The following is a 13313-nucleotide window of genomic DNA, read 5'->3' on the forward strand; positions in this document are numbered from 1 at the left end:
ACTGTATAGTTTATTTCTTCAATTACAATACCACAGCACATTTATTATACATAAAATACGTTTTCTGTGTGTAGTTTTAAAGGACATCCAACACCATTTTTTTGTTTCCTAACTGACATCAGAAAAACGTTTTATCGCATTTAGAATACCCAAAACACGCAGGCTGATATTTTTAGTCAAATGCAAAACACCAAAAATGAGTTAAAGTGTCCCAAAACTACTTCAAAATGACCTCGGAGATGCAGAGTTTCAGAAGGACCCGCCCCCTTGTTCGTGACGTCACGCCAGGACGTCTTGCCTTGCTCTAGAACAGGGATGCGCAAACTACGGCCCGCCGGCCACATACAGCCCATTAGGCTTTTTATTTTTACTTGTCCAAATTATAGTAAAAACAGTGTCTGAAACTCGTGACAAAAAGGTAGCGGACAAAAGGGCAGACAACTCTGAAAAGTTGCCTGCCCCGTTGTTCACAACTTGAAACACGACAACCATCGTCACAAAGTATTAAGTTCTTTATATTAATTAAGGCTGTAACTACCAGAAATGTTACCTTGCTTAATTTACGGTAAATGTCCAAGGCGGCAGATTGCGCTGCAGTAGTCATTTGTCACCATGGTGCACAATGCAATGTTTGCATTGCTTGCTACACGCCACTAAGCCCCTTTCATAACTCTCACGTACACTTTACAGTCACGGTTTGATATAAATTTACGTTTTTTAGCGTCACACATGTTGTTAGCTTCTTTTGAATCTTTCTTCTGGGCTGAGGTTCTGTGCATCTATTTTGGAAAATGATATGCAAATGCACAACCTTATAACACTTGTGAAAGTCTGATTGGCTGCCGTGCCGAGTATGCAAATTTCAACTGCAGGTAGCATATGTCTGTGTGCTTGGCGACGGTACACGTGTACTGTTTGCGCCTGAAGGCGAGGGCGTCCGTGGCGAGTTTGTAGAGCGCGTCAGGGCAATCCATCCATGATCCATGATTTAGCGGAGTTTAAGGTATTATTGGGCTTGAATATTTCATTGTGGAATAATATGTTTTGAATGTTGAAAGTGATTCAATTTTTCAATAAATGTTGATTTCTTAACTTTGCACTTTTGATTGAAACTTGTTAAAAACAGACGCAATCGTGATAAATCACAGTGCATATGTTATTTTAATCTATTTCCATTTCCTCCTCCCAGTATCTGCGAAATAGTCTGTAAATGCCATATCGTGCATAGTCATTGAGACAAATTTATTGATCAGGGATATGTTTCACATTTGAAAGACAGTTAATAAATTGGATTGTAGTGTTCTTTCTGTGCTATGAGGTTTGTAGACACTACGTTTAAAGGACAGCCGACACCATTTTTTTTGTTTCCTACTGACATCAGAAAAACGTTTTACAGCATCTAAAATACCCAAAACATGCAGGCTGATATTTTTAGTCAAATGAAAAACACCAATAAAAATTACTTCAAAATGAATCCGGAAATGGCCAGTTTCAGAAGGTCCCACCCCCTTGTTCGTGACGTCACGCCAAGATGTCTTGCCTTGCTCGAGAATCAAAACAATGCCTTCAGATTTGGAGAAGATGCTTTCTCGTTACTCATCCAGTTATGAATATGATTCAAATTGATGATCAATATGATTCCTTTTATCACTTTGCTGCTGTGAAATGTAAATTTCTCCACTGTGAGACTAATAAAGGCAAATCCAATCCAATCCAATCCAAATAGTGACTGTGAGACTTATAAAGGCAAATCCAATCAAATCCAATAGTTCTGAAGAGGAAAGCATAAATGTTTGCAATTGATTCAAGGAGTCCTCTCATGTCAATTCGAGCCGGCAATGACAGCAATGTAGCACCCAGAAAATGCAGAAGATGGCGCCCAAGCTCCGTTGGAAATGGGCTGATTTGTCTGCTGGAAATTTGTGTCAACTAGTATCAAATAGTAGTCTTGGTGAAACACACAATGATTCACCATCGCGTTATTTATGTTTTCCTTCTAATTTTGCCATCAACACGGATAAACACAAAGTTTTCAGACCAAACAAAGTACCCTCAATGCATTGTGTGTCACATTCTCGGTCAGGGGCGTTCCAGACGTGACGTCACGTCATCAACAGAAAACAAGACTTCCTGAATATTCAGCGTGAGTCTTAAAACGTAAAATATAGCTATATGCCGTGGAATCTTTGCAAAGTACGCTCAGTAGAAGTCATTTGAAGTGATTTTACAAATTATGGACAGAACTTGTCCGGAGGTGTCGGTTGTCCTTTAAGGCTTATTTAGTTGAAAATGTTTTATGCGGACCTGGGGATTGATTATTATCATTTTAATGCTTTCCTATGGGAAATTAATGTTTGGAATACACACTTTTCTCCTTACACACACTTTCTGGGAACCAATTAAGTTCGTAAACCAAGGTATCATTGTATTTATTTCTCAGGAGGTGGCAGGAGAGCCGCTTTACATGCTCTACAGAGCCATAAAGTATCAGGTGGACAAAGGTCCGGTGGATGCTGTGACGGGAAAAGCCAAGCGGACGCTCAACGACAGCCACCTGCTTCGAGAGGACATCGATTATTGCATTATGGTATCAGTGGTAATGCACAGTAGCACCTTTTAATGGATTGAGAGTTATTCAACATGTTGGTGTGTGTATATGATGTTCAGACACTTCTGCTGAAGAATGGAACTGATGACCACTGCGCTTGTCCTGTCAAGGTGCTGGACACTGACACCATCTCACAGGTACCTCTTCGGGTCAAATCTATGACCTACCCCTCTGCCCTTCACAGACACCCATGTATCAACTCCTCACGTTTCTCTTTGTCAGCTGTCTGCTCCTCGTGTCTCACAAAAGCAGTTAAGTTACCCTCTGGATGACACCAAGCTACTTTTTAAAATGGGGTAAAAACTGTACTTGAATGTCTGGAAATACAGTGATACCTCAGCTCACAAACATAATTGATTCCTCAAAAGTGCGTGTAAGGCGAAAAGTTAGTCTTCTGAATATTTAATTCCCATAAGAAACCATTAAAATGAGAATAATCCGTTCCCAGGTCCCCATAAAACATAATTTCCCACTAAATAAGCCTTAAACTATGCAAAAATATACCTTATTTTATGTATAATAAATGTGCTATTGGATTGTAATTTAAGAAATAAACTGTACTGCATATTAAAGTCATTTTATTTACCTTTATAATAATAATACATTTAATTTCTAAGCGCCTTTCAAAACTCTCAATGACACTTTGTGATGGTACCTCCGGTGTGGCTTCGAGTGAAGTTGCCGTGCTTTCTCGGCGATTACACCCTCACTCACACAGCCCCCTGCTGGCTACTTTTCATTAATCCAAATATACAGAAGTTTTTCAACCTCTTCTCTTGCCTCAGACCGTTGCTTAGACAACACAGAAACACCCTCAGCCACACACGCAGCCTTAATAGCTTCCTTGTTTTTAAGGATGGTAGCGTCCTGGTACTGGGACGCTAAGTCACACAAACGCACACGTCGTTGGTGTTTTTCCATGATCTTCTTCTGCTCGATCGTAATTTTCTTCAATGTCTTCTTCGGCTTAACACTAACCTGTGGCGGGGTCTTTTTCGGTCCCAAAATAGCAACAGTCCACTCAATATGGTCCAAAATGGTGATCAAACATAAAGCACGTCCGCACTCAGAGAAAGGGGGTAAAATGGCCCTGGAAAAGCCATTTACACACCTAATAAATCTGTCAATAGATTAATTTGCCATTTACAAGGACTGGGGTTAATGTCGTCAAAAAGATTGTGGACAAAAACCAAAGTAGAAGACGAACGGCTGATAAGAATCATCTCAGTCATCTCCAAATTAGCTGACAAATTGATTCTATCCCTGTTATCATCTTAGAATGCCAATAACCCAGTACATGCACTTGGTAGAAAAACTGAAGAGGGTCCATGGGTGATGTTCTTTAGGTGGTTCAGCACAAGGTGTTCAAAGAACTTCATGACCACAGACGTCAGAGCGACAGGCCGGTAGACACTCAGTTCCGATGTTGCCGTTTTCCTGGGAACTGCGATGATGGTAGACTGTTTGAAGCATGATGGGACCTCAGACTGCTTCAGGGATATGTTAAAGATTTGTGTGAAGACCACAGGCAGCTGGTTGGCGCAGATTTTCAGGCAGGTGGGGGACACTTTATCAGGTCCTGTAGCTTTCTTCGTTTCTTTCGATCGTTCGCACTTGGTTCATTGCTTCGACGGGTGTGACGGAAGAGGATGGTTAAATCATCAGGGAGCCAGGTATAGAACAGAAATTGGTTTAATCTTGAAGACAGCGAAGGCAGCGCAGTGTCGGCTTAAAGAGGAAGCATGGCGATAGAGAGAGAGACGAACACAAAGGGCGAACATTTTATACGGCGCGCAGTATGTGACGCGAAAGGATGTGACATAATGTAAATGTGATATCATGTAAAGGAAGGCAGGATATGACATTTCAGGAAGTTCAAAATGTAAACAGAGCGATGTTTAGAGATGTTTGTATGGCGAATTACCCCAACATCTCTCCCATGACGAACATATTTAACATCGGTAAAGGTGAACAGAAAGAAGAAAGAAAAAAAGAAAATCACAAAATAGAACAATCACAATAGAAACAATCTCAAATCAAAGTAATGTCATTCGCTAGCTACAATAGTCAAATCTTCATGGCATTCTGGATGGTGATCACCAGGATGACGAGTAGGAACGAAATTGTGGCATTTATCGCAAGCAGGCCCCCAGGGCGTGGTACAGATGAGCAGGTGTCTGGGAGAGTGTGTGTGAACTGTTGACGCGGCTCCAGTGACGTGCATCGGGAATCTTCTTGACGAACTGTGTCCTCGCGAATCCAGGCGAACCTTGTGGCTGCTAAAACGGCTAGCACTATAATAATGAACAGTTTACAGACTGGAACTCTTTTCATACATTCTGTTTACATTATAACAATCAACAATTCACAGACTGGAACTCTTTTCATACATTCCGTTTTACTTATACAGGGCTCATCGGGGTCTTCTTGTTTCCATCTCACTGTTCTATTAAACCGAAGTGTCGATTAACCATTTCTGTAGTATTTCGTGGCATGATAGGGGTGTGCGCCATACATCCAAGGCATTGTCTGTTCACCATGATATGGTACTGTCCCTACATTGTAACAAGATGGCGAACCAAGGCGATCATACGTGAATACCTTGGGTCTCCTGTGTTCTCGTCGTGGCCGTTGATTTCCCCCAATATCAGGATTACTGGGGGTTGGCTGGGGAAAAGGGGGACACACCGTCACAGGTGCATCATTTTCCGGACCAATGTTGCCCTCCTGAGGTTGGTCAACTTCCGCAGCTCCCGGCTCTGTCCCCGGCAGTTCATTCCCCAGTTGATTGTCATCATGGTGGGTTGTCTCCACGAAGCTCACGTCCCGCGGTTCTGGTGAGTCTGGTCGGGTGCTCTGGCGATGCAACACTGGATAATACTCATCCTCCTCATCATCCTCTTCCGGATCCATTTCCGGCATCTTGTTCGGTCGTTGCCGAGTGGACTTTTCCTTGGACTGGGACTGTAGTGAAGTCTCTAATGGCAAATGATCACATGGCAGCAAGAGATTGCGGTGGAGTATCCTAGATCTGCCCTTCCCCCTCTCAGGTTTCAGCTCATAAACTGGAATGTCTTGGCTGACTTGACGAACCACTGTATGAACAACATCCTCCCAGTGGTTTCTCAGTTTGCCTGAACCTCCACGTGGGGTTAAGTTTCGAACCAGAACACGATCACCGGGCAACAGGGTAGAATACTTTAGTTTACTGTCATATAGTCTCTTACTCCTGGCAGCAGCTTTGTTGTTATTTTCTTGCGTGATCGCATACGCTTCCTCCATGCCCTGTTTCCACTTCTTCACATAGTCCTTCTGGTTGGTTTCACCCTGGTTCGAGTCTGGATTCAAACTAAACAACATATCAACTGGCAAACGTGGTGAACGTCCATAAAGTAAGTAAAAAGGTGAGAACCCTGTCACCTCACTTTTGGTACAGTTGTAAGCATAAACGAGTTTGTTTAGTGAGTCTTTCCAGTTACTCTTTTGTTTCTCTGTCAGTGTCTTTAACATCTGGATCAGTGTTCGATTAAATCGTTCAACTTGTCCATTTCCCTGTGGATGGTAGGGGGTTGTCCTTGAACCCGCAACCCCACAATATTCCTTCAGTTGAGCAAAAAGTTGATTTTCAAATTCACCACCCTGATCATGGTGAATTCGAAGGGGGAACCCAAACTTTAAAGCATAGTCATTAAAGATTTTGTTTGCCGCTGTTTTGCCAGATTTGGACGTCGTAGCATAAACTTGAGCGAAACGTGTAAAATGGTCTACTAGCACAAGCACGTATTCATAACCACCCTTACATTTGTCGAGATGCAAAAAGTCAACGGAGACAAGTTCAAAAGGCTGAGTAGTCACAATATTAGTGAGAGGGGCTCTGGTCTCACGGTTGGGCTTTTTGTGTTTTAGGCACACACACTCTCTCAGTACATAGTCCTCTATTTCTTTTTGCATAAAGGGCCAGTAAAAACGATCCCTTACAAGGGAAAGAGTCCTTTCTACACCATGGTGGCCCATTTCATCATGCAGCTCTTTTAACACTGTCACCTTGTGTTTTTCAGGAAGCAGTAGTTGGGTTCTGTTTGCCGTTTTTCTGTACAAAACACCTCTGTCATTAAAGTGTAGCTTGTCCCATTCCCTCACAAGACAAACAACTTGAGGACAATGCTTTCTTAGTTCAGTACCCAGCGGTTTCGTCTCCGCCAGTTTGTATCTAATAATATGTCCTATAATGGGGTCAGTCTCTTGATCTAGCTTGATCTGTCCAACAGTCAATGGGGCTATCGGTGTGTTTAGTGACACCTCGGCACACATAGCTGAGATTCCCATAGACCAAGCTGCACTAGACTCGTTCTGTTGGTCAACCGCTTGTACGGCAGCACTCACAGCATCATACGACATTTCTTTTGTACATCCTTCCATATATGTTACCATATCAAGGGGCATCCTAGATAAACTGTCTGCATCAACATTTTCCTTACCGGGACGATATTTAACAGTAAAATTAAAATCAGAAAGTTCTGCGACCCACCTGCACCCAGTTGCATTTAACTTAGCAGTCGACAGTACATACGTGAGTGGATTATTGTCACTATACACAGTGAAGAATGGTGCATAGTACAAATAATCACGAAACTTGTCTGTGATCGCCCACTTAAGCGCCAAAAATTCCAACTTGCCCGAGTGTAAGTTATAATTCTTCTCAGCTGCAGTTAATGTCCGAGAGCCATAGGCTATCACGCGAAGTTTGCCATTTTGTCTTTGGTACAACACAGCGCCTAAACCCCGGTTAGAGGCATCTGTATGCAAAATGAAAGGATGCGCGAAGTCAGGAAAACCTAAAACTGGTGGTTGAACTAAACAGTCTATTAGCTGCTCTAACACTGACTGATGCTCATCACTCCACTCAATACGTGTGTTGGAAGACACACTGTTATTTCTCACTTTCCATTTTTGTCTTTGATGCTGCTGAGTCTCAACATTCAGAGGGGCTTTAAGCAAATCATACAAGGGACTAGCGATACAAGAGAAATCTTTGATGTATTGCCTATAATAGCTTAATAGTCCCAAAATGGCTCGAAGCTCACCGACAGTGCCTGGCTGCTTGTTTTTCAGGGCACGCACTGCTGCTGTATCTGCCGGGTCCATTCTGCTCCCCTCAGCAGAGACAATCCTGCCGAGGTACCTCACTTCCGGCTTAAAGAGGTCACACTTTCGGGCTTTGAGTTTTATTCCATTTTCCCTGAGACGTCGCAACACTCGTCTGACGTCCTCAACGTGGTTGTCAAATGTCCCGCTGAAAACAAGAATGTCATCAAGATAGGGGACACATATTTCGTCCCGTAACCCCTCCAGACATTGTTCCATACACCGCTGGAACGCTGCTGGTGCATTCATGAGTCCAAACGGAATTCGAATCCATTCATAAAGGCCCCAAGGGGTCACGAAGGCAGTCAGGTGTCGGCTCCCTTTGGACATGAACCCCTGGTGGTATGCTTTGCCTTGGTCCAGCAGCGAGAAGATGGTGTTACCCCCAAGGCTATCCACCACGTCCTGTACCCGTGGGATGGGGTGCCGGTCAGGGTGTGTTTTCCGGTTCAGCTCTCTGTAATCAATACATAAGCGCAGTGTACCATCTTTTTTCCTGACACAGACGACAGGGGATGAGTAGGAGGAAGTGGACTTTTCCACCCACCCCTGCGCTATCAAGTCCTGTAAATAATCTTTCACCTCTCTGTACATTGGCTTTGGGACAGACATATATGTCTTTGAAACGGGCTCAGTGTCTTTCAACAAAATGTCCATTTGTAGGTTTTCCACACACCCTATGTCGTCGTCCGATTTTGAAAATGATGCCGATTCCTCTCTCAACATCTGCTGAACGGTCTTTCTTTTATCTTCGTCCAAATGAGAAAGGTCAATTGGGGGGTCCCACTGCTCACTGAGAGCGATGGTGGTATTCTGGACATGGACCTCATTGACAACCGCTGAAGGAAGGTCCCTTTTAAATATGTTAGCTGGGTAGACAGACCCTACTGACTGCACTGTACCAATAATAGTCTTTACTGGAAACCTAATATCATGATTAGTAGGGTTCTGGACACTAACAACTATCCTAGGGATGGAACCTGCCTTTACTGAGACCAACGAGTCACAAAGCTCGAGGCCATCTGGCCACTGTGGGTTTTCACTTGGCTCAAAAACTAATGTAACATCTTCCTTAAAGGGCTTAGCCTGTACTTTGCATGGAATAATAAGTGAGCTATGCCTGGCTATAGTGAATCTCTCATTTGTTGTTTTTACACGGTACTCATGTGCTTGTCCCAGACTAACTGCTTTTATGAAAGTGGCAGCTTTATTGCGCTTAAGGTGGGGAAAAGCTAGTCTAACCGATTTCAAGAGCTTTTCTGCATCCCCTGTTTGTGACTCATTAGAGAGGCTATCTAACACAAGACGCTCAATGACATTAAACCCTATGATAGGACACTGTTGCTGGTCACCTTTTAGTACTAATACTGGTACAAGTAGCCCTGGATCATTAGCACCAAGTTTAAATGATATCTCAAGCCATCCTACATAAGGCATATCCGTTCCATTAGCTGCCACAATATTGAGAGTGTTATCAGGGTCAATAAGTTCATTCACATTTTTCAATGACACGTCAGGTAAGTTTGTTTGTTTCCATAACTCATCTACAGCACACACCTGGGACCCCGAGTCCCAGAGTGCTTCAACCCTTTTGTTACCCAAAAAGCACCGAATAAGACATTTCTTTCCCACTAACTCCCTGACCGAAGGTAATTTGCCACACTGGTTCTTATCTGTACGCTCGACAAATGACTGCTTATGTCTCTTCTGCACGGGGCCACGTGTGTGGGGCTTACATTCCATTTTCATAGCACCACTGTAACACTGGGACCTATCTGTCTCTGTGGTCACACCATGTCCCACTGGAGTAACCCTTTCTAGTTTAAAGCATGGTTCCTAGCTGAGTTCTGTGCTTTGCAGCCTGCTCTGAAATGTTCACTACTTCCACATTTAAAACAGTGCTGACAATATTCTTCACCTGTCTGAATACAAGAATAACACCTGGGCTGAGGGCGACGGGGCATGTAGTACTGCGGAGGGGCGAACCGCTGCTGGAACTGTGCTGCCCCCCTCATCGGCCTGGGCCCTGGTGCTGGGTGGTACTGCTGAAGAGCTGATGGGGAGTGCTGGGTGTAGTAGTGCCTGGCTGGTGGATCTACCTGATATTGTGAAGGTGGAGTGAAGGCGACCTGTTCAGGGTAGTGGTCAGGCAGGCGTTCAGGTCCTCCGCTGGTGGGCTGAGAAGTGGCTGTTGGTTTCTGAATAGTCTCTTTGATCTGGGACACTTCTGCACGCAGCTCTTTTAACAGCATCATCTCTGACCTCATCTCTTTGATCTCTGAAAGGAGTTCATTCGGCACAGTAACAGTATTCTGCTTTAAGACTGTCTTCTTCCCAATCGGGACTGGTGTGTCATCTACCTGGACAGTGTTCAGCGTTGTCACCCGTGCAGCAGCATTTTTCTTTTTTTCCTGTCGCTCTTTTTCATTTGCACATGCCATGTTTAATTTTTCTAACAGTACTTCATCTGATGTGGTGGTTAGCAGGAGGAAAGGTTGCATGTCACTCTTTACATTGTCACTCTGTAACCCCGTCAGAACTGTGTGCAGGAATAAACTCTGGACCAACGTGGGATCATACTTCACCCCTGATTCAGCTTCTTGAGATGCAAAAAGAATCCTTTGACGAAGATCCATTGCACGCAGTAGAAATTTCTGTGGGGACTCTTTATTAGTCTGCACTTCCGATGAGAGCTGCTTGTACAACTCAGTGGCTCCTCTCTCTTGATAGTGAGATCGGAGAATCCTTCGTAAAGAAGTTAGGGTAAGATTTTCTTTCCCTTCGAGGTAGCTTCTCAACTGCAGACCTGGTGTTATGGCACGAACCACTGCATCGATGATCTCATCCCCCTGGTAGCCTTTACTGAGCCCACTTTCTATCTGTCTGACCAAATTAGGAAATGTGAGTTTATCTTTTTGTCCGAGTTCACCTATTTGTCCAGATATTTTGAAATCTTTGCGCCAGGGGGCAGTGTCTGGGGGAACTATGCTTCTCTTTCGCACTGCATCCCGACCTTTTTCACTTGGTTTGGCTATTCCTGGTTCAAAATCTTTTATACTTTCAATCAAGTCCTTTATACGTAGCAAATCTGACATTCCTCCATCTTCTAGCTCTAATTCAGCTCTTTCAATGTAGGTTGACACAATATAGCTCCGCAACCGGTCCATCCCACGTTGGCGTGGCCAACGTAATCTTCTTCTCCTGTGGAGAACAAAAGAAGACTTGTGCCAGGTCACATGTCGAAAGGATGGTTTCATTCTGCACATCACACTTTCTTGGCGTTTCTTTCCCTATCAAAATCTGTCTCATCGTTTAGGCTCTGCAATGCATTCTCTCACAGAAATGGCAGACATTGTTATTGTTAGATGTTAGTTGGTTAGTACATTGTTAGTCGTTAGTGAGTCTGCATTTCTGGAGGGCACCACTTTCTTGGGGAATGACGTTGCAGCCAACATCACTCCTTGCCAAAAGTGAAAATATTGGCAATGATGATCTGAGGTATTGTCACCCCCCTGTTGAGACATGAAAAGTCTCAATTTGCCAACTGGGAACGTGTTTGCGTGGAACACGATCCGTCTTTGACATTGCACAGATTATCAATTTGCATAAAACCATTTGTCAATCATTGGTCCAAAATTTTGGAGGCCAAATTTTGGCATGACGCCACATTGCTTGGTTGGAGGACAGTGTTCCACAATTCTTTACCACAAGTTGACATGGTCAGCAACATTATGGCAATATGCGTAGATGGTCACCATACTCGCCTTTTGTCATTCAGTTGGAGGACATGAGTTGACAGTCAGTTTCGCTTCTGCATAGGACATCCATCGCACAACCCAGCTTCATCTCCGGCCACCCTGGCATGGACTCTCCAGGAGCTCTCCTGAAGAATCTCCTTCTCCCAATTCTGAAAGAAGCTGGTTACCGTGGGAAACCCTATACAATATATCTGGTTCCGCCTGAATCTCTGACTGACATCGGTGCCCACTCACTCATTTGCCAATTTCATTCTTACCGGCGAGAAATTCCTTTAATGTGCAATGCAGTCAATTACTTTAATGTGCACTGTATCCAATTCATAATAATAATGTTAATTCATAATTAAATTAATCTTGACAGGTTATCGTGCACTTTTAGTCGTAACTATAAACTACTTTTGAAATGACAAATGTCATCACTGTACGCAAAGGTAGCCAGAAGATGAATCAGCATCTGCGGCTGTCTTAATAAAAGTTGGTTTCCTCCATCGCATCTCCAACGTTGAATATTTTTCATTCGATCAGGCCAAATTGTAACAATTCGTCACTCGCCAGATGGTTGGATGAGAAATATGTGCAAAAAATAAAAATTGTCATGCATTTGAATAAATGCCAAACACGATACTTTTGGAAATCATCGATCCCAAATCATCAGTTGGGTGTGCCAACTCTAGTTGTGTGGGTGCATCCCATCAGCCGTTGCGGCTGCTCCTTTGTTGGATCTCATATGATAATTGAAGCAGAGATTAAATTTCCAAAGACATCAAGAATCAAACTTCAGTTTTCATGAAAACGGCTCATAATTTCAACTGGTTAATTTCTATTAAGTAATCAATTATCAGTGAATTCAGCAACATCTACCTTCTCAATTTCCATCCAATTCAAGATAAATGTTCCTGTCATTTAGCCTAATTCACTGGCTATTTTATGTAATTCTTCCAAATGTTCCTGTCATTTACGAGTGGTCAACACCGTGGAATGTGCCAGGGGCCTCTGGGTGTTAAACCCCTCTTTGAAGCCCCTCCCATCAGGCAGGCGCTACCGATGCATGCGCACCAAATCCAGCAGACATCCCCCAAGCCATTAACTCTTTGAACTCTTTGAACTCTTTCAACAGTAGCCAAAATGAAACTGTATAGTGCCACTTAGCAGTTTTTTGACGACGATACTAGTGCAGCGTGTTCTACCGGAAACAAATTCCTTGTGTGTTCTACATACTTGGCAATAAAGATGATTCTGATTCTGATTGTCCTGTTGGCTTTTCCCTTCAAGGGGTCGCCACAGCAAATCAGTGTCCGCCATCTTTAGAGGTTTGATCCGCATTTTTGTTTCGGGCAAGCTTTTACGTCGGATACCCTTCCTGACACAACCGTCTGTAATCCTATACTTATATAAATTCACTCTTTGACTGTCATTTTATACAATTTCCATTTCATTTTGCATTTGCCCAAATCAGGATTTCAAAATTATTTGCCCGATCGCAGACAAAAACATTGGAATTCTGACTTCAAGGTGTTCAATTCTCTTAGTGAAAACACTTTATCAAATCTAACAAAAATATTTTACTTTTGCCTTCAAATTCACTCAAGTTCAGCCTCTGTTTATTAATTTGTTGGTTGGCTTATTTATTTGTACACTCAGTTTAATTTGCCCATTTAATTCAGTTTGTTTCAAGTGGACGGTATTCGTCAAAAAGCCATAGGAAAAAAGAAACAGTGTTATCTCATTCATGAGGACGTCGAGCGCAGACGAAAGTCTCCTCGATGCATGGGTGGACAGGTCTCCCGGCCGAGTCCTCTTGT

The 13313-nt window shown here is 43.2% G+C and overlaps 1 protein-coding gene across 6 annotated transcripts in view; it reads left to right on the plus strand.

The window, feature by feature from the left end:
* plxnb3 (plexin B3) overlaps positions 1–13313 on the plus strand; it is a 110284-nt gene that overhangs the window by 76341 nt on the left and 20630 nt on the right. For 4 of the 6 annotated variants that reach the window (XR_016115986.1, XR_016115987.1, XM_089004347.1 and 1 more), the window contains exons 28-29: positions 2441–2587; positions 2668–2745. Coding sequence is in view for 4 of the 6 variants with exons in the window: in XM_089004347.1 (XP_088860473.1) it covers positions 2441–2587; positions 2668–2745 (225 nt within the window). In the remaining 2 variants the exon portion in view is untranslated. Of the gene's footprint in view, positions 1–2440; positions 2588–2667; positions 2746–2792; positions 2860–11572; positions 12694–13313 lie in introns of those variants that run through there. The other 2 variants (XM_089004382.1, XM_089004374.1) reach the window with 2 other exon arrangements.

Source organism: Hippocampus bargibanti, linkage group LG01 (genome assembly GCF_051943395.1).
Source record: "Hippocampus bargibanti isolate YZ-2025 linkage group LG01, ASM5194339v1, whole genome shotgun sequence".
NCBI lineage: Eukaryota > Metazoa > Chordata > Actinopteri > Syngnathiformes > Syngnathidae > Hippocampus > Hippocampus bargibanti.